A 22,217-nucleotide genomic window follows, 5' to 3' on the forward strand; every position below is an offset into this window, starting at 1 on the left:
ATGTAGGGGGAATGTTGGGGGAATGTTGGGGGGGAGTTAAGTAGGGGCAATGTTATGTAGGTATAGCATTCTACTGTTAAGTAGAAGGGCTAGAAGGGTAGTGTACCCTGGCGTGAGGGAAGTGGCCGATGCCTGAGGTCACCTAGGGGGTGGGACCACCTACTGCAGCCATCCACTGGCCTCAGGCATGTGTTGGTGGTGACAAGTGTAGGGCAGGGGTCTGTTCTATCTGTCTCACCCTGTGGGTCTCACTGTGATGACTAAGTAAGATTAGGCTGAAGGGACAGATCGCTATTTAAAAGGAACTCAGACCAGGAGGAATTTAAAAAGGAAGTAGTAGAATAGAAATGTTTTATAAAGAAGGTTAAATGGTTTTTTTTATAAATAAAGGAGGGGTCTACGTTGGGATCCCTAAAAAATTCCACCTGCTTGTGACGGTTTAGGTTAAGGACTCAGGGCTTAGCCCATCTCCTGCTAACAATATAATTTTAAAGGTGCAGCGCCCGTCCCATTCTGGCGGGAATTCAGGGGTTATAGCCAGACTGTAGCCTGTTAATCTGTGGCGACTTCCAAGCCATACACTATTCTTCTATCTGGAACTTTGTTCAGATGTAGCGGAAAAAGAAGGTGTTGGAAGCTCTCTTGGACTGACAGTTGTGAGGAATGTCAGGATTCAGTCACTTCTCTCCAGGGGTTAGAGGCAAGCAGGACTTAACCGGCAGACTCCCCACTTGGGGACGAGGACTCCCGTTCCCGCCATGAACTCCCCACCCAATCCCCATTTCAACCTGAAATAATAACATCTGTTTAAAGAGACTGTGAAAGATCAGTGGATGTATGCTATTCTAATGTTGAAACTTTCAGAAAGCCTGAAGGAAAGTACTCAGCTGGCATTGTGACAAAGAAAACAATTTGAGCAATAACGAACATGATTAAGGCACAGAAAAAAGACTACGCTACGCCGGGTAAGTCCCAGTGCTCTGTTATAAGTGTGGGAGGAGAGAGAGCAAGTCAGAAAGAAGCCTGGGAGTTCCAAATCAGCTGCTGGAGTAACGCTGATGGACACAGGGATACATTTCTGTCCAAGCTGGGAGGAAGCCACAGGGGATATTTGCACAAGTCGCCCTGTTCAAGAAGCAGGCTAGAGAGCCAACAAGCTAGATTCCAGTCCCAGGAGTGGTGGTTGGACAAGGGGCACGGAGAAGTCCCTTACCGAAGCCAAGGCTGCTTATGTAGAAGCACGCTGGAAAATGCTGAGAAAGGAAGGCAAACTGAGTGGAAGAGCCACCCTAACAAAGAAAAGACAGGACACTGACCCAGTGACACAACCCCATTAATAAGGAAGTTAACAGGAAGAGCAGGAGACTCAGGGAGATTGGCGAATATAACGATTGGTGCGTTCAAACTCGTCTCAGTGAGGGAGATGAATAGAACGAGTGGCGTACTCGTACTCCTCCCAGTGAGAGGGTGTGATGCTGAAATGCATTGGAATGACAGGGACTCTTTGTCCTCTAGCTCCTTAAACTGTTTTTTCTGCTTATTTTCTGCACAGGGGTCCAGTCTGGACCCCTGGCAGCGCAGCTCTTCATTTTGTTCTTGGTGAACAGGACCCATGGGATAACATAAGGCACCCATGCATAGGGGTACAACCCTGTAAACCTAGTGTATGTTTTTGAGTACATGGGTGTTAGCCACAGAGCAGGGTATGGGTCGGTGGCAGCTACATGCTGAGTGGACAGTGGCTCTAGGTAGCCTCAATTTTTGGGATACCCAGGCCCTGCCATAGGAATCAATGGATTCCTACACAAAAGCAAGATGGCCACTGGTGGCCTCTTGGTTGCATTTGCCTTAACCCCCTAGTTTCCCAAAGTGCTGAGAAGCCATGACTATGTTCTGCTACCCTGAATGGTTGTTGGGTGGAAGGGCCATATATGGCTCTTGGGCTGCCTCCTGCCAGACTGGCTGGAGCCTTCCCAAGGGCTGCTTGTTGTGGGTACAGCCTTGGGGTGGAGCATACATGAAAGGAGTGAGTAGTCAATATGTATTCTGTGTTGTAGGTGTCTGGTTTTGGTTGTGTGACAATGCCTGAGCCAGCCCAGACTGAAACTGGAATGAATGCAGTGGTGCACTGAAAGACTGGGGAGTAGACCCCAATCCACATTCTGTGTTGTGGGCGTCTGGTTTCTGGTGAACAGACAATGCCTGTGAGCCTGATTGGGTGCTGCCTGCATGAATGAACTATTGTTTGATTGGCTGACTGAGCCTGGCTCCGCCTGAGTGAATGGGGAGTTTTTAGTATAACAGGTGGCCTCAAACTCACCTCGCCAGAAGCTACAAGAAACCTAAAGCTGAAGTCATCTTAAGCTTGCATCCTGGAGTCCAGCTAGAGGAAGAAATATGCGGCTGCAAAACTTCAAGCAATCCAAAAGCTGCTGTGCTGACTGAAGGACTGAAACAGAGAGGACCTGGGCAACGAGGGAACATTGTGCAACTGCTGCTCTTCACCTGAAGCGTCCTGGAGGCCAGTCCTGTGTGCCTGCCGTCCGGAGAAGGGATCTTCGTGGGTCCCGAAGAGAAATGTCTGAAGCTCTTGAAACCAGGAATTTAGTCCGGAGGAGTGTCCGTGACCGCTGGAAGCCAGGTTGCTGAGTATCGCCTGGAAGCGGGGGTTCCCCTGGCATAGTGCTGCTTGACACCCAGAGCTGCGAAAGTTCCTAATCATTGAAGAATCCTTCAAGGGACATCCTTGCCATGACATCTGTCCTCTTGGCAATGCCAGAGAAGGTCCAGGATCACTACTTGCAGTGGAGTGTACACTGGTGAGTTTCCCGCAACCAAAATCCAAAGAAGACGTCCAGAGTATCCAGACTTGGTGTGGGGTCTGCAGTCCAGTCCAGTCCAGTCCAGTGGACAGTCCAAATGCCTGTATGGAGTCAGTCCGTCTTATCTTTCTAATCGCATATCTTGGTTACCTACTTTAACACTGCGGTCCAATAATATGGGTCTCCTAACTCCTCAGGCAAAGCTTGACGTGGTAGACCAGGGCTCCTTTCTTTATGCTGCACCTAGAAATTGGAATGCTCTTCCTCCAGATTTGCGACTGTCAATCCTTCGGCGGTTTGAAAGCTGGATTAAAGACGTTGTTCTGCCGATTCTGGATCTGATCTTTCTTAGTCATGTGATTATTCCCTGATTTCTTTTTTCAATTTTGTTTGTTATTGTTGGCGCTATTATGCCTCCGGGGCTGTGATTGGCGCCTTATAAATAAATGTAAATAAATAAGGTGTGTCCAGGTCGCCAGAAGCCATCCTGAGGTCCGTCTTGCGGATGCAGCACTGAAGAACCGAAAGGCGGTAAACCGGGAAATCCCAAAACCCGACACCTACTTCTGCCACTGCACCAGTCACAACCGAAAGTCATCTAAGGCTACCCCAGGTCTTCTGTTCTTCAGACAGGCCTTGTTGGGGTCCACAGCAAGTTCCATCTTCGTGGGACAACCACAGCCGGAGTAACAACCCGCCAACGGAGACCACAGCGAAGACCGACAGTGCTACCTTTCCAACACTGCTTGCTTCCTTTCTTCTTCTCGCCATCTACATCCCAGCGACTCCTCCTTTCAAAGGGGGTCCATCCTCGAGGGATCTCAGGGTAAGGCCAAGAAACTACACCACTTCACCTGGCAAGGAACCCAAGGTACTGTGATGAGAAAGAGCATCATCCATCCTCAGGAATCATCCTGGGGTCGCAGATTCGTCTTGGATATTGTTCTCCATGACTTCCCAGGTACTTTGGGGTAGTGGGTCCTGTAGAAAAAGAAGCAGAGCATTATGCAACATTTGTAATGGGCTAGAATGTGCAAGATAAAGTACACCTTAACTTTTCCCTTACAGGTTGCTCAGGTGGGAGGATCCTCACACAGTATTGCCTATCTACTTTAAAGAAATTGTTAGGCAGAAACCTGTGCAGTTCCCTTAGGGACCACTGCAACAAGTTTAAGACTACAGGTGTTAGCAGTAAACCAAATTGGTAGCAGGCTGTACCACCCAGATTTACCTGGTAGCTGTGGCTGAGCAGTCAGACTTCTCTCAAGAAGAGTTAGGCAGTATGCAGAGTATACACAATAGGGCTAGCAATACAGTAGTACAAGCAAACACTCACCAGAGCGTTGGTATAAAAGTATATAATTATTTATTTAAAAACACACTTGTAAAAATACACTGGCACTAATATGTCAAGCAAGTTCAAACACAGTCACTAGAAATATATACACCTCCCTACTTCATTATTTGACAAGTCTAGGTTAATACACCACTTATTTAGCAAAACAGAGGTTAGCACGTAACCATAGATGGCACTCCAATAAATATTTAAAAAGGGAGAGAAAAGGCAGAAATAGGAAAAACACACAATACCAACACCTTTAAAGAACCACAGGCCCGATGGGAAGACCATCATCTGGTAAAATCAGCGATAAATAGCGATAAAATCAGGCTCAGGCCTAACGGAACCAACGCTGTGGAAACAGTCATATGAAACACTCGTAATCCTAACCACACAGGAGGAAAAAAATCCAAAGTCTGAAAATACTTGGCAAAAAATGGTGGCTGTTGTTAATTGTTATTGGAACCCACAGCGTACATCTACGAAAGTCTTCTGTGACAACATGAGTGCTCTGATTGACCAGCTTTATGAAGAATTTGAGAAAATTGAACTGATTATCTGCGGGGATTTCAATGCCAAATGCATCGAACCCATGGCAAACATCAAATGCCCCACTGAATCCCGGGGATTAGCCGACCCTACCGTAAAGAGAGGAAAGGCCTGGAATAACATCTTGAGCTCGAGAAGCATTCAAAACGTGGCCACATTATTCCCCAATCAAACGAATCTTCCAACGTGGGAACGTAATGATTCCAAAGCAACCTTAGATCACATTTTTGTGTCCAACGGGCTCATCAGGGAATTGACAAGTTTTATGGTCCAACAAACTGCCAATAGTGATCACAACCTATTGAAATGCTCATGGCAGACGTCTAAGAAACAACCAAACATCTACGACTGGGCGACCGAGGTCAATCCACAACAAACCCGACTTCGTCTGAAGGAACAAGAAATTGAAAAAATTAAACGAGCTTGGGACCTGAAAGGGGCCTGCGACCCCATGTGGGACACCAATCAACCACCAAATTACTTACCCCTGTTACTGGCCTACCAAGTCAAGGGTTCAAGGAAGAAAAATGAAAGAATCTTCACGGCCCACCAGTATAATAAGGATCTGGTGATTAAAAGAAAAGTGGTCCGCAGATTGCTAGGAATAGCAAAGAAATCCAACACAATAGAAGATTGGAAGAGCTGGGGTCTAGAACAACAAAAATACAAAAATTGGCTCAGACAGCAGAGAGCCATGCAATACCAAAGAGACGCAGAGGAGATGATGTCTAAACTATCCGCAAAAAAAGCTAGTGAATTTTGGACCCTTATAAAGGATAAGAATCCTGACCAAAGGACTATCACTGCAAATGCGGTAGCTGAAGAAAGGTGGGTCCAATATTTCACGGCCGAATTTGAGGGACTCCCAGGTAGCATGGAAGAAATGACATCTGACCATGAAATACCATGGGTAGACCTGTCCAATACTGAAGATATTGAAATCGCAATACGGAAGCTGAAAACATCGAGAGCGCCTGGACCGGATGGGTTAACCAACGCAGACCTTAAATCATCTCCTGTGGAATGGGCCGATTGGATCAGTAAAATATTTGCCCAATGTGCCAGAACAAAGATGTTGCCAGAATCTTGGCTAAGGGCTGTGATCGTTCCAATCTACAAGAAGGTCCCAAGGCAAGAACCAGCAAGCTATAGGCCAATAGCGTTGTTGGATATCCTGGGCAAATTATATGCCTCCCGTCTCTTGGACCACTTTCGGGACTGGGAGAAAAAAAGTCTGGCTAAGGACCCACTCCAATCAGGATTTCAAAAAAAGGGTTCAACTACCATCAATCTAATGGTGTTAAATATTCTCAAAGCCAGAATTAAAGAAGGAGCACCGAAGGTCTACTTGGCTTTTGTCGATCTCTCAAAGGCCTTTGACATGGTCGATAGGCCCACTCTATGGTCAAAGCTTCAAGGCTGGAAGTGTCCAGCAAACATCTTGGAACCCATGATGGCATTAAATACAGACACAAAAATGCGAGTAAAACTGAACCATCAAGGAGCCCTCTCAGGGGAAATTCTGGTGAGACGAGGTGTCAAACAGGGATGTCCGCTCGCCCCTGCTTTGTTCATAGCCTTCTTAGGAGACTATCAAGAAGCTGAAGCGAAAATTCGTGCCTTTCCCCCGAAGATAGGGAAAATGGAGATCCCTCGCCTAATGTACGCAGATGACGTTATTCTCATCGACCTGACCAAAGTGGGATTTGCAAAGAAAATTACATAACCTCGAAAAGTATATCGAGAAAAACCACTTGGCGATTAATAAGACAAAGACGAAAATCATGGTAATGGAGAAAGTGATCAACAAAGGAACAGACAAGTTAAACATATACCTTGAAAAAACCAAAATTGAAATTGTAAAGTCTTTCAAATACCTGGGGATCAACTTGGACAGCTCAAAAACGGAAAAGAGCTTACAAAGCCAACTATGGGAGAAAGTCAAACGTCTCACAGCCCAAACCAGAGCTATTGACTGCAAATTTGGCCAATTCTCCCTGCTTCCGGCGATAACTTTCTATAAAGCCAAGGTGGTGCTGACGCTAATCTACGGAGCAGAGACCTCGTTACACCTCCCACGGAATACGTGGGCCAAGCTGGAAGGACATGTGTGGAAAGCAGAACTAGGGCTCCCAAAATCCACCTCCATGCCGGCGATCAGGAGAGAACTAGGGCTGCTTTCCTTGGCTTCCATGGTTGACCAAAGTGCGATGCGCCTATATAGAAACATCATCATGGCCGACGCGCTACCCATTGTGGCATCCATACATGAGGAAATCGAAACTGGGAAGTGCATGGCCTTGAAAAACTGGGCCAAAAGGAGAAGGGACGATCTGGCTAAAATTGAATGCTCAGATAAAGAGCTAAAAGAAAACCCCGACAGAATTAAAAAGAAAATAGAAGACCTGGATTGGATCACGACCATAGAAAATGCTACCGGGAACAAACTGCTAAACCACCTTCCACCTACCTTCAATAAGGCAAAAAAACCATTACAGTACTGCGCCAAGTTCCCCGAAAAAGGACTGAGAATGGTGATTATGAGAGCAAGGCTCAACTTGCTGCCCACCAGAGAGATCATAGCCATTAGAGGAGGCGGAGGGGATAAATATTGTAGATTATGTAAAAAGATCGATTCCACGGAAAAACACAAACATTTGGTGATGGAATGCGTGAACACGAAGGAATCTAGAAATCTGTACCTCCCTGCGCTTGACGACAATCTATGGATATTCCAAATAGACGATCTGTGGAATAGACTGATTTCCGGTGAAAACAACAAGTGGTCGCAAGCCTTAGCTAAACTCATCGACCTGGTGTTCGACCAAATTAGACAGCAAGACCTCAAAGGTGGTCTGCCACAGTAGCAGGCTTGTGACCAGTGGAGGAGCCCTGTTCAATGTGACCTTGCTAGGTGGGGGAGGCAAAGCAGCAACACCGCATTTCCATTGTTATCAAGGGACATTTGCACCACATACTACTGTCGATTTTTGACAAAACTTGGTTTTCACCGAGTAAAGTTCAAATAAATAAAATAAAAAAAAATAAAAAAGAACCACAGCAAGTCAAGAAAGGCAGGGTCTACTGTAGAGCAAAAAGTTCATAGGCCAGGCCCACTCTTGGAGAGAGCAAGGCGGAATGTGCCCAAGATCACACAGTGGAAATGCACTCAAAGTCTTTTCAGGAAAGTCAAAAAGAGGTCTGATCAAGAGAGAAAGGTAATGTTAACAGGTCCAAGGTCACCCCAGGATAGAGAGTCAAGGATTTACGGGACACCTTGGACAGTCTGTTGCAAGGGAGAACAGGCGGGACACAGTACCTGAAATGGTGGGAAAAGCTCCAGCGGGGGCAGTTGTTCCTGGCAGTGGATGCAAGTCGGTGCTTCGTCCAGGGGAAGAGGAGATGTCGACGTGGAGGAAAGTTGGAGATCGTTGCACTGTCAGGAAAGAAACCAGCGGCAGAGTTTCCCAGTTAAAAGGTACTACCCTTTCATTTGCGGTAGTGGTGAAGCGTGGCTATCGGCCGCCGGGGTGCTTGGCAGGGGCGATTCGACCACAAGATGATCCAGGAAGGCGAAAAAGACAAACTGGTTGGTCCCACCAGCTCAAAGGGAAGAAGACTCTCCTGGAAGAAGATCTTCTCTGTCGTCGGGGAAGTGGTGAGTTTCGTACAGCAGGGCTCCACTGTCGTCGTTTTAGATGGCTCAGCTTCTCCCCTCTTCGGATTCTTTAGGTCCCTTGGCGACTTCTGAAGTTCCAGTCCCCAAAGCCCTCCTTTTATGCAACAAAACCCTCATTCATCAGCCTAGCTGTCAAACATGCTAAGTGGTAAGCCGGGCGGCTCACCACTGGGCCAATCAAACAAGAGTGTGACTTGAGTTGCCAAGGCAACTCAGTTCAGGGTGCCTATTCCCCCCACACACACACAGCCTGTAGACCCAGACAGAGTGGCACCACTTTTGGAGGCTTCTGTGCGGAACCCCGCCAAAAGTGGAACAAAGGGCTCGACTTGGGTTGGAGTTACAGAGGCGAACACAAACGCCATTTTAAAACCGAGTCCTGGCAAAAAGACCCAACCGGGGAATAAATATTAAATAAATAACCCGGCGGTATCTTTAACATTGCACCAAAAAAAGTGGTGCGTTTAACATGAATGGGAAAATCCCATAGGAAATATTCCGGTGGAATATTTCGCGTGGTAACCACTGTCACCAGCCAGAAACACGACAAGGGGGTACTGGACAGTGCCCCCTTGGAAAACAGACCCAGGGGCAACCGAATTACCCCTACCAGTACTTCCACAATATGATAGTTTGTACTGGTTCTGTTCCCAATTTAAGACTAGTAAAGTCAATGGTGACTTTACATGCCCTGGGAGACAGTAGTCAGTCCCAGGGTATGGAGTCAATGTTTGGGGGTCACTATGACACCCCTGTGTTACTGCACTGAGGATGCTGTGTAACACACTTACCAAAAACACATGAAGCCATATGGAGTAAAAGACCCCATAGCCCATAAAACACATTACAAAGTCAAAGGACATTTTCAAATCATGCCTAAGAGTGGGAGAAAGAGCCTCACTCTTAGCAGGAGAAAAAAATAAATCCCAAAAATCCAGCAAAGCTGCTGGGGGACTCACTAGGTTTGGGAAATTAGCCTTTTCAGAGAATTCTCCCTAACAGAAATCATTCTGCCGCTGTTCCTAATCTAACCTGCCTTTCTACAGTAATATCTATGCCATTATCCAATGCTTTATGATTCCTATGCTTTTTGATAACTGTAAGAAGTTGATGCATTCCAAATTGAATCTAAAGAATATTGTGGTACCACATAGATGTGCATATATTTATCACTATTAGGATAGTCTGAGTACAAAGTGTTTTATTTATAAATGTAAAGATTTACTTGAACCTTATTTTACATAAAGGAACTGTGTTAGCACAGTGTGTGGACATTCCTTTGTGGGGTCTTGGGGATTCACTGTACTTAGGAAACAGCCTGCATCACCCACCTGAAGTCTCAGCCTTGGTTGCTCGTCCATTGCTACCATATAGAGAACCTTGGCTGGGGTACTCTGCACCTCCACGCCAACTGTATAAAGGACAGAAATACAGATACTCCCCTGCAGTATTTACAGAGGGGAGTTGAGGAAAACAGTGAGAGCAATAAGAAGAGTAGCAATCATCACTGGGGAACTCTTACTCGTCCCAGTGAGAGGAAAAGCTGAAAAGAAGTGCGAGATACTTTATTGGGTAAATCATACTTGTCCCAGTACAAATCAGAGTGATACCAAGATTACCAAATATCACTGGGGTATTCATACTCATCTCAGTGAGAGACACGACTAACAATTGGCATACCCATACTTGTCCCAGTGAGAGGGGAGTTGAGGAAAGCATTGAGAGAGAGAAGAGTAACAATTATCACTGGGGAACTCCTACTCGTTCCAGTGAAGAACAAAGTGATGAGAGACGATTGGCAAATTCATACTCGTCTCAGCGAGAGGAGAATATAACGAGTGGCATATTCATGCTTGTCCCTGTGTGAGAAAAGTTGAGAAGAGTGAGATACTTTACTGGGTAAATCATACTCTTTCCAGTACAACGCAGGGTAACACGAACAGTAGCAACTATCACTGGGGCACTCATACTCGTGCCAGTGAGGTACAAAGTGATAAAAAGTGTACAGACCCCTACTGGGGAGTCCTTATTCGCCCCAGTAATCAACAAGAGTGGAAGAAGAGTGAACGTCATAAGCAAGTGCTTACAAAGTCTAAAGAGAAAGAACATTCTAATAAGAAGAGTGTAATTGATACTAATCAAGATAAAAGTTGGACACTGAAAGACAATGTACTTTAATAAGTTGTTGGAGAAGACCAAGAGGAGAACAACCCCAAGTAATAAGAGGGAATCAAATCTTTGACATGTCAAGAGGTCAAGACAATCAAGAAAAATCAAAAGGGAAAGGTCTGATTGAACCAACTGTACGTCTTGGTAAGAGACATTACCATGAACTATTTAAGAATACATAATTGAAGAAAGTTGTTGAGAAAGCAGCCAAAAGGAGAAGGGAGTCATTTGCCTTTGTCCAAGTTGTTTTTAGGAAGTGGTAGGGTCAGACCAGCTTCGTTTTCTCAGAGACAATGGTCTAGCACCCTAGTTAGTTTTGTTAGGCAGGTGAACCCATAGTATAGGTAGGGAAAGTTAGACATTTTCACCTCCTGTTTAAATAAAAAAAGTTACAAATGGAAGTACCGACTGTCTCCTTCTTCTGACCCACCACATAGTCCTCAATGAAAAGCCCTGCTCTGTCCCGATTTGAAGGAATCTCTCTCAGGCAATCCAATTCTCCTGATCCAGCGGGGAAAATTGGATTGCTGTTCTCTGCAGGCATTGGGTGTTCTCTTGCAAGTACCTGGACAGTGTGCCTAAAAATCACAGATGGGAACACCTACTCGATTGCTGAAAGACAAGACACTGTTGTTGCTGCTGTACACAAGTGCAGCAAGGCTTATACTTAAAGAGTGGGGCCAGGGGTGGTTGAAGGGTTCAGATCAGCACATACAGATCACTCTTAATTCAAGTTATGCAGAATGTATAAAAATAAAGTAATATTTATCAGGCATTGAACAAATTTACCAATGAAAATCACAGGCAAACTACCAAACCTACCCTATAGACATATATACATGAACTCTGAGGAACTCTTTGTAAATAGCGGCAACACTTTTGAAATTATTATGGTATTATTAGGGAATTTATTTAGTGCAGACCTAGCTTCAAGAAGCAACTGAGCGCTTTACAGAGGTATAGAACATTACAGATGCATAACAGCTCTTTTCAGAGGGAACAACAGAAAAGATATACAGTGGGGAATCGGGCACAGAGGAGGGCTACAGCTGTACAGGGTGGCTGGGAGGGGCTGACGGTGTCTAGCTAGTCAGGTGGCATGTGAGGGACGAATTGATGGCCTAGGTGTTGAGGAAGAGAGGAGGTGGATCTTGAGTTCTTTTCTGGATTGTAGGAGCGTGGGGGCAAGTCTGATGCTGACATGGAGGAGGTTCCATAGTCATGGGGCGTAGGCAGAGAAGGCTTGTTCTCTGGTCCTTTCCCTTTTGCAGCAGCGGAATTCAAGTCTGCACGTGTCCTGGCTGCTAGTGGTGCGCTATCCGCCGGAGATGCTGAGTTTCTCTGCAAGGTTGCTGGGTGACCTGAGGCCGACTGCATTATAGATGATGCAGCAAGTTTTGAAGGTGAATTGCGCATGCAGTGGGAGTCAGTGAAGGTCGATGAGGGCAGGGGTGATGTGGTCCTACAAGCGTAAATCCTTGATGAGGTGTGCAGCCACGTGAAGGACACATCTCAGGGGCAGGGAGGACAACAGGAGGCCTTTGAGTAGGGTTATTGTCCCCATCGAGGTGGGATAGGACCAGTGCTTGAACGGTGGATCCAAAGCTGTCCGGAGGGAGGAAGGGTTTTACTTTCCGCAGGAGGGAGAGCGGATGCCAAGCTTTCTTAGCTATATGTGTTTTGAAAGAGGTGTTTGTCGATGTGGAACCCGAGGGACTTGGCACAGTAGGCGAGCTTGGGTGTGAAGCCCTCATGGTTCACGGTTGCTAGCCATGTCTGGGTGTTCAGTGTTGTTGCTGAAGAGTATGATTTCGGGCCTTGGTGGGGTTGAGCTTCAAGTATACACTGGACATCGAAGGCTATCAGCGAGAGGCAGGTTTTGAGCCTGTGAATGCCCTTCATGTAGTCGATCTTGAGGTATACTGTGAATTGGTCGATGTGGATGTCGTGTGTGGCTAGGAGGGCTCCCAGTGGCTTAATTTAAAAATAGAAGATCACTGGAGAGGATGGAACCCAACAGGACTCCACAGGCGATGGGTCGCATTAGTGATCTAGGAGTCCATCTGAACAAACAGCTGATGGTTGGTGAGGTAGGACTTGAACCAGCGTAGGACAGGGTTGCTGATCCCCATGCACCTATGTAGTATGTCCGTGAGCGCCTGGTGGTATAGTTTGTTAAAAGCAGCAGATCAAACAGTTAGATCAGTTGATAGAGCACTGTAATATAATAAAGCAATGACGAAAACAAAGTTAAGTGATACAATTGTTAGAAATCGGGTAAGTAATGAAAAGAGTAGAACAATACTCTGCCATATTAAAATAAGGCAGTATACTTAAAAAGTCCTTACCTTGCTAAACGATGGGGGCCTAAAGGTCTCATGTCACAAAGCTCACCCTTTGCAGAGAGCTAGGGGTCTTAAGAAGACGGAACACGTATTGGAAAAGCCAGCATGTAGGTGAACATGTCCATGTTAGGCAAGAATGTATGCAGTACCCTTTGGGTGCACTACAACAACCCTGACCTCCTGGCAATAGGAACCCAACCTTTGTATAAGTCTGTACTACACAGGTTGATAGCGTGTTGAGCAGCCACACATATCTCAAGAGGGGTCAATGTGAGCTGTGGGGAAGTTACACAGATATTCACAGTGACAAGTATACAAATAAACTCTTCCATACAAGGTTTCTTGTTTAAACAATTATTAATTTAACAGTCAGAGTAAGCCTTCTTCAGGAGGGGGCAATATAATAGTAACACATAAATACACTCCAAAATCCACACTCTTAATATTTCTAAATCAGTAAGTACCCTTTTGGGATGGTACACAGACACTTCCCACACCCTCAGATGACTTTAGTAACTAAGACACTGTTGACATTAATATCCCACTTTTTGCATTTAGAATCAGGCTTAAGAATTTGCCAAAGAAAAAGGGTTTTAGAAAAGAACAAGAGATCACACAAATATTCTGAAGTAGGTAAGTACTTTTGGTAACCCCCAAAGCAAAGTTAGTTTATCCCTTCCTGGAAGGATGATAAAACACAATGTCAGAAGGAAGAAGAGTCATTCAGGGAGCCGGCTAGGCCAAAGTCAATTGGGCAAAAGTCTAGGTGAGCTGAAGCACTTCTTGCAGGTAAGTAAAAGTCTTGCACGTTTTAGAAGTCTTTGTAGAAAAGAAGAATACAAAGTAGGGCCACACGCTGTTTAGACTTGTGAAGGAAAGAAGCTATCAGCAGAGCAAACACAGCAGGTCTCACCAACAGAGAACAAGTGCAGTTACACAACAAGAGGCAAGTTCTCCTAGACTGTACAGGCCCTTTAGGTTTGTTGAAAAAGGGCAGCAGATGACTTTAGTTTCTGTGCAGCTCTGCAGATCGTGGTGTTCCTGGGCCTCAGTCGTGGGGACAAGAGGGAGGACATCTGGGGACTTCTGTACTACAATGGGATGGTCACTGACCGCAACCGTCAATCTTCAAACAAGTGGCACTTCAGTGTTTCAGCTCCTGGTGTCTACCGCAAATAGCAACACTGCGGTTCCTGGCTGTCGAGGTGGGCTTTCTTTGCATCTGGGGTCCAGCACTCTGTTGAGGTGGCTCAGGCTCGGTCAGTCCTGCTTCCTGCGAGTCCGGAGGATCTTCCTGGAGCTCTTGGGCAGCTCAAAAGCAATGCACACAATCTGGTGTTCCTCTCCCTGGCTATTAGGTTCCAGCAGCAACTGCAGTGAAATTTCAACCAGCTCAGAGAGGATTTCCAGGTGGCTTACTTTGGAGTTGATTGGTCCCACCAACTCAAAAGGGAGAGGTCGTCCTTGCAGGGGCTTCTCGGTCGATAGGAATTTGCAGTTTCAGCACAGCAGCAGGGCTTTACCGGGAAACCCAACGGTCCAGGAGTTGCAGCAGGCGTCCTCTTCAAGTTCTTCTTTGGATTCCTTCGTCCAGTAGTCGACTCTGCCTTCCAAGCCAAAAAACCTTGCCTTTTATGCATGTTTCTCCCATTAATTCCAGCGTAGCTATCAGTCACCCAGCAGGGTGGCTGTCCTTGCTGGACAGCTAGCCAGCCAAATACCTAAGAGTGCATTCCTGTCTCATAGGAGACTTAGCACAGGGAGTTTCAGGCATCTCCCTCGCTTCCTGCACCCGCTAGACACCCTGGAGCCAGAGGCGGGCTTCACTCGTGAATCCCAGAAAAGACAAAACGAAAAAAGGGAGCAAACTTGGTTTGGCGCACAGAGTAAGTCTCAAGAAGGACCTTTCCACAAAGAAGTGGCGAAAAAATAAGACCGGGCCATTTTGACAAAAATGGCACCCTTGGGTGCTTTACTGCAGCTGCGAACGCAGCCCGCGGTAAATGCACATCACGGTAGTTAAAAGTAAACCACTGCCACCAGCCATTCATTTAAGAAAGGGTAACATAAAAATGTCGCATGAGATTCTAGACAAAAGGAATACTAAGTAACCCCTCCAACACCCTATTGTAAAATAGTGTATGCTGGGTCTAGAAAGTTACAAATCTAAGTAAAGTCAATTTCACTTTAACGGCTCTTGGAAACAGTAGTTTATCCAAGAGAAGGCATTTAAACCTTGAGCAAATCTGAAAGACTCCCTGTGCCACTGCACTGAAGGTCCGTGTGACAATGTAAAAATGATGCCTATGGAGTTTGTCAGACTCCACAACCAATAGAAACAGAGCTCAAAATCACATTAAAATACCTAAGAGAATGGGGAAAAAAAGGGTCTCACTCTCTCCAGGCAAAAAAGTCAAAGTCCTAGAGTCCAGCAAAAGAGCTGGGGGGCCTCCAAGTTAGAGAGGAATTAGCACATTTCTGAGAATTCTCCCCATCAGTCCACACAGTAAAAATGTTGTGGCACAGCTATTTTAGCATGTATGCTACTCAAAGGCAGTAAGCAGTCAAATGCAAAAGTGTATGCGAGAAATGTGAAAAACAGTAGAAAAATATCCACTGCCACCAGCTTGTCCTGGACAAATGCAATTAACAGATAGGTTTCTTAAAACAAAAGAGAAAGGGGTACACCGTGCCCCTACAAATCGCCACTGTAAGGTGATGTGTGCAGTGTAAAACGAAGAGGTTCATTATGAGAGACAGAGTGAAACTAAAGCAAAATGTTGAGGAGTTCCATAGATGTCTAAGGAGGGGAAATCAGGAAAAAAGAAAATCTTTCCCAAAGGTGGAGTTCTGGTGCACTTACCTGGCAAATTAATCTAGTATTATAATACTTGGGAATTTAGTGGATGCTGAAGAAGGAACAGTCAACGTCTTGTACCATAGCACTGAAGTTGCAGCCAGTGACTTGGCCCAATGGTGGTAGGGAAGGGAAGCCTTTTCTGATGGGACTAGTCTGTGATGCACATATAAGCACATTTCTTGTGCACATGGCTGGTCAGTGAACTCATCTGCTTCATAGTTGGAGTGCCTATATATGCCATTGTATACAACATCTGTTCATGGAATGCTTTAGTCAATGATGAGACGTTGTCCTCCACATTGTCGTGTTAGGTGAATCACCTTTGTCTAGGTCCAGATGGTCGGGTCTTTAGGTCTGCAGACCTAGTGGGGTCTGTCCGTAACCATGGTAGAGGAGCAGGAGGAGTCTCTACTGGTAATGGCGGGAGAGGTGCAGACAGCATAGGTTGTGACATTGCTGAGGCAGGAGTCATTGAGAGATTAACCCTTTATCAAGAAAATAACTTATGGTTTTTAAGGCCATCACCCTCTTGAGGCCTGAAACTATGGCTCTCAAGTAGATTCAGACCAACAGTCTGAATCTGTAGAGCTATCCTCAACAGATTTTCACTTTATCTTATGAATTGAAGCAATGACCGAGATTGCATGAATGTACATTACCAGCATTTGGGCATTCCTCCAAGGTGCACACCATGAGAAAGTAGCAGACCGAGCAAAGGTACCAGAGGATGTCTGGTCCCACACGCTCTAAACAGCGAGCATAAGGGTCCAAGCTGTGAACATAAAACCCTACAATGTGAGGCAGAAAATGGACGTGTGCTTTTGAGGATGAGGAGTGTTTTCCAAAAAGAAAGAAGGAAAAGCAAGGAGATTCAAACGACAAGGACAAAAGAACTGAAAAGTGAAGCCAAAAAGGAGATTCTGTCTGGGTACTGCTGTGCACTGTTTCAGCAACAGTGATTTTTGATAGGTAAAAAGGTCCCGTTTGGGACACACACACACACACACACCAAATGTATGGAGGAAAGTGGACAGGACATTGGAGTGCAAGGCTGTACAAGGAGGTCATGACCAGAAGGCTCAATTTCTTCTACTCTGGTATCTGAAATGTGTATGATTTGTGCTCACCTATCCATTTTGTCAACTTGTCCACAAGTGCTCGGCTCCTCTGCTGATAGGCACTCCAGCCCGGCATCATTGTTCTTCTGAGCCTTGCTTGGACCATTTTGTGGTGTAATGCTTTTCAGTAACAATGTGCCTTCTGTATTTGGCTGCTCTGCTGCACATTCAAACAATAAGTTAAGTTAAAATCGGTATTGTCACAAATGCACTCAGGTATGAATATTTATAAACAGGCAATATACAAAACAAAAAAAAGACTTCTCAATAAAGAGGTATGACAGTCTAGTTTCAGCAACATCGTTTGGATGGCCTACAAAGTCCATTTAATGCCTCAAAAAAAATAATATTTTCCTTTAAACCTACCAATTGCACAATGTGAAATTTTCCATCATCTTTACTTCCATTAATATTGAGTTTTCACAAGCAGAACACGTGTATGCATATATAAAAAAAATCTATATCTCATTTTCTGTTGATTAGCTTAACAAATGTATACTTGAAAATAAAAGCCAGCCAAATTAAACCATATCACGTGCTAAAAAGAAATGTTATCATCTGCATGATAATCAAGACCCTACTGCACTGGCAGCTAAAGCTATTTGAATAGATGTGTATTTGTAGTTGTATTTATTGACTGTACAAGTATTTCATCCAAAGGAGTTGAATCATAATCTGGACAATCCCGAATCAGGTGCCAGTAGATGGTGGGGAATACACAGTACAGAAACTGTCGGCAAGAGACAAGGCAGACAGTAGTCTGAGGGGACTGTGTACATTCAGAGATCTATGAACAATTACTTCAGTCTTGGAGCAGCACAGCATTAGACCACAGAAGTGCCATTGAGAACTGAATTGCTGAGAGGCAAGCAGAGTTACCAGTAGAGATATTGTGAGTAATAGTAGAGAAGGATAAGATCAGTGTCATCTGTAAAAAGGTGGTAGGAGGAGTGTTGGGAGTGAATAATAAGGGTTCATAGACAGTGCATTTGGGGAACACCAGGAGGTAGGATCAGTGTGTGAAGCTTTCCACAAAAAAGTTAAGAATGGTGTTCTGGATCCAAAGGTCTACAAAGGTCTGAAGAAGAGAGGATTGGTACACTATCAAAGGCAGCTGAGAGGGAAAAGGAGGAAAACAATAAGCATCATTTGCAATGAGGTGTCAGAAAGTTGGCAACATTGGTGTGTGATGATTATGTAGGAAATGAACTGTAGACCCCTGATTGGAGAGGGTTCTGAAGTTCATAAATGACCAGCTAAGAGGAGATCCTGGTAAAGGTGAGCAGTTGAAATAGTTTGCAATAGTGAGAAATGGGAGATATAGGCCGAAGGTTGGCAGGACTGTTCGTGTTAACATTGGTAGCTCAGAGGTCAAAAGGGGGCACAGAAGATGTTGGCAGTCCTATGAAGCGGTGCCAGTTAAGAGGGACACGTTGAGAGGAAACACTGTAGAAAGGAGATGGTATAGATAAGTGGCGTAGCAAGGGGAAGGGAAAGATAAGAAGGTGGTGAGGGTGTCCTACATTTCATCAATCTCAGATGGTAAGAAGAGGTTAAATCCATGATTGGATAGTCACTGCCCTTTTTAATGGTGTAGATCTTTACCATTGGTGGGCTTGGGTGAGCTCCCGGCCCAAATCTTGCATAAAAGGAGGGTTCCTGCAGTCATTTGCCAGATCATCGATGCAGCCAAGTCCTCTAGGAAAAAGAACATCCCATTGACTACCCCACAGCTGACCAGCACTAACACCAGTCAAGTTCTGGCGAAGCCATGCTCCTCTGCCTGATCTCAAGAAGACCCTGGTCAGTGCTTTCGACCCCTGGGCCAGTGGGGACAACCAGTCTTGACCCCAGCTCGAGGATTCAAGATTTCCGAATTGTCCCAGGACCAACCGGTGGACTGAGCAGCTCTGTCCTGGGCTACCTCGCTGCAGCCGTCAGTGTTCCAAGTCCATCCTTGGAACTTTGAGGATCTTCAACTTGCACAACAAGAATCCTGCTCCTGCATTTACAGCCATTGTGCATCAATGGAAGACATGCAGGACCTGCTCTTTTTTTCGTCCTTGGAAAACCGAATGTTGCCGCCTGATCGTGCTGACTCCCATTTCAACTGGTCCTCTGTGGATCCTAAAGGGTGTACTGAGGTTGCATGCTCTGCAGAAGACTTCTCCTTTTCTTCGTTTGGGTGTTCAGCTGGAAGGTAACTGGAACAGATTCCTAGCCACTGTGACTGACTAAAACTAAATCCTGTGTCTGAAAGTGACCTCTGCACCCGCAACCCCATGACTTTCCTCAACAACCTAACACAGAAGACTGTGTAACCAACAGATTCCCTCAACTCAGCAGGGGTCTCTGGAGAAATCAGAGTCAGGGGACATAAGTTAACATACCTGTTTCTGTCGCTCCCTTTTCACCATAGGCTTACATGGGGCATAAAGTCCTATCCCTAAACTACTCTTTCCTGACTTTGATCAGAGGAGGTCTGGTCAAGGATTCCTTCATAGGCATAGCCTAGTGAGTTGAATTGAGTTGGTTTACTAACCTGAACTTTACTTACCTTTTTGTCTTAGAATCATAACCACTGGCATCATCCAAACCACTTAATAAACCAACCTGAAAAGTAGAACTTTGGAACTGATGACTTTAGGGCACAAGGCTTCAAACCATCTTCGGGTTGAACTTACTAAATGTTATCAGGACTGTTTTGTGGTTGCTCTAAAGTGCCTTTACTGACTATCAGGCATCTGAGTACTTACCTGTGTTTCAATGGTTATTGCATCATATGCTATCTTTCTTTATACGTGTATATATCGGTTTTCAAGGAAGTGTATGACAATATTTGACTAGAGGTTTTAATTGCTTAATGTGTATTGTAAAGGCCTACTAAATCATTGTGTATTGTTGTACTTACCTGTCTAACTTGAATTATTGGTGTTTTTCTGTGTGGCCTCATAGTAGCAATAGGCCGCTCTCAGTCCTCCTGAGACAAAGCCTTGCTGCTGTGCTAACGTTACCTTGATTGGGTTTGGCAACTCCTCAGCATCTCCTTATTTGGACATCCATCTCAACAGAGGGCACTGTTCTTGGTGAGAAGAGGAGGAGGGTACAGTCCTTGAGTCACTTATGAAGATGGTGCTGGCTGCCTGTCTGTTTCAAGAAGGAAAATCTGTTGAGTGATCCAGCTTTGAGGTGAGGGGTAGATGGGGTAACGTACAAGAGGGATCGAAGGAGGTAGAGAGAACGAGGTTAAAATCTGAAGACCTGTTCTTCAGGAAAGGCCTTGGGAGGATCAAGATAGAGAAGGGAGGATTTGACTTCAGCTATGCAGGGGGGCCAAGGAGGACAGTTTGATTTTTTGTTTGGAGATGGTGGGGAGGAGAGGCAGAGGGGGGCGCAATACTGATGTGGAGGATAACTTGGTCGGAACGGAAGGAACAGAGGTCAGATGTGGTTTGTGGAAGAGAGGAAGAATAGGCCAAGAGAGCTCCCTTGAGAGTGAGTGGGTAAATTATGAATAAATAAAAATTAAATTGCAAGTGGAAATTACCCATAAACTGAATCAAGGTAGCCAGACATCTTTTACGTCACTGCTCATGCCCCTTAAGGCTTTTCTTTTAGCATACTTTTTAAATATTTCCCAATCCCATTTGGCTTTGCCACTACTTGTTCCCCTATGTACTTGCATGAGCATAGCAGGCCTTGGTAGATATAACCAGCCTAAACGGAGAACGGAACTGCTCATAAGCGATCAGACATCTTCATGAGGGTGGAGGTCCAAAGCCCCTCTGTAGGGATTGTAAGAAAGGAAGTCGCCATATGGCTTCATAGCTGGAAACTAACACCAGAGGGTGACCAATACAAATTCAAAATGAACAGCGGAACTCGCTTTACAATTTTGTGGAGGTCAAGGTCCAGTGTAGCTGGGAATGAAGGGGGGGGGGAAGGGCCACACAGAATCAGGACAGCCCTTTGGCTAGGACTCATGGCAATGAGACTACTATGGCTAGGCATTCATGGGTGACGTGAGCATTCGTGGGTGACGTGAGCATTCGTGGGTGATGTGAGCAATCTGACACCATCAGAGGAGGGGGATTCCTATATTGTGAGATAAAGCTTCCTGTAAAAGAGAGTAAAGGCCGGTCTGGGGGCTGCCGTTGGCATCAAGAAGTGAATTGAGCATTCTTGTTGGATCCTTTCTTTGCAGATGACTCAAATAATAAGTTACTTACCTTTAACATTATAGATTCACATGCTGTTTGAATACTCCCAGTCAGGCAGGGAACCCTTAAGAATATTAGAGCAGTTTTTAGCTGTAGTCACTTTAGTGTTCTCTTTTAGTTGTTTTGGGTCATCTTGTCCATTGGTTAATAGGCAGCTTCTCCCTTAGCTCCATCCCTACAAGCCATATTCAGATTAGCAGAACACATGTAAAAACTGCCAAGACGAGCCAAGGAGAGCCATATGTGGGGTAGGCGGGAGAATCACATGAGACTATGAAAGATACCAATGCTGGAGAACAGGAGTTAGAGGGAAGTAACTTATTCCTTCTCCAGCAATGGACCTTTCGTAAATTCACATGCTTTTTGAATATAAAGTAGTATACACACAGATAAATGCAAAATGGGAGAAGTCTCACCTTCAGAAAGTGAACCGTCAGGTGAACAAATGACAAAGCACTGCTTGTCCAACCCTGGACTCCTCCGTGTCCGCCGACAAAGCAGAAACTAGTGATGGTGTAAATATACCCCAGTGTAGCTGCCAGTAGATGACTAGCAGTGGAACAACGGAGAGGGAGGCAGTAGTGATATGATAGGATCGGTTATTTATAGTGGATGAAACGGCCCTTGTGGAAATGTGCTTTGGGCCAACCTGGGAGCATCCAGTTAGCCATGGCAGAAAGAGATGCAGACAGGTCCATCTGCATATTAAAGACTTAGATAGCCCCTTGTCAACGGCTGTGGGGTCAAATGCCATGATCAGCGGAGAGGATTTCTTTAATGGCTTAGTAGGGGCAACATAGTCCTTAAAAGTTTGCATGACATCCAATGAATGCAAAGAGCGCTCTGATGGAGTGGAAGGAGAGAACGAAAACAGGTAGGACCAAAGGTTCATTGAGCCGTAATGATGAAGGCACTTTTGGCCATGAACTTGGAATTTGTACGTAGAGGGACTTCGGTGTCGTGGAACACAATATAAAATGGTTTGGAGAATAAAGTTTGAAACTCCCCCACACACCTGGCTTAGGTGATGGCAACCAAGAATGTAGTTTTTCCCAAGAGGACCTTGATGCGAGCCTTAGTTTAGGAATTACCAAGCTGGAGCCGGCACTCGCAATG

At 45.3% G+C, this 22,217-nt stretch overlaps 1 protein-coding gene across 5 annotated transcripts in view; it reads right to left on the reverse strand.

Moving 5' to 3' along the window:
• Positions 1 to 22,217, reverse strand: part of BDP1 (BDP1 general transcription factor IIIB subunit) — a 2,223,165-nt gene that overhangs the window by 503,147 nt on the left and 1,697,801 nt on the right. For all 5 annotated transcript variants that reach the window (XM_069627521.1, XM_069627519.1, XM_069627520.1 and 2 more), the window contains one exon: positions 16,891 to 17,041. In XM_069627521.1, coding sequence (XP_069483622.1) covers positions 16,891 to 17,041 — 151 coding nt within the window. The remainder of the gene's footprint in view (positions 1 to 16,890; positions 17,042 to 22,217) is intronic.

This window comes from Ambystoma mexicanum, chromosome 6p (assembly GCF_040938575.1).
Source record: "Ambystoma mexicanum isolate Mex_15411 chromosome 6p, UKY_AmexF1_1, whole genome shotgun sequence".
Lineage (NCBI taxonomy): Eukaryota > Metazoa > Chordata > Amphibia > Caudata > Ambystomatidae > Ambystoma > Ambystoma mexicanum.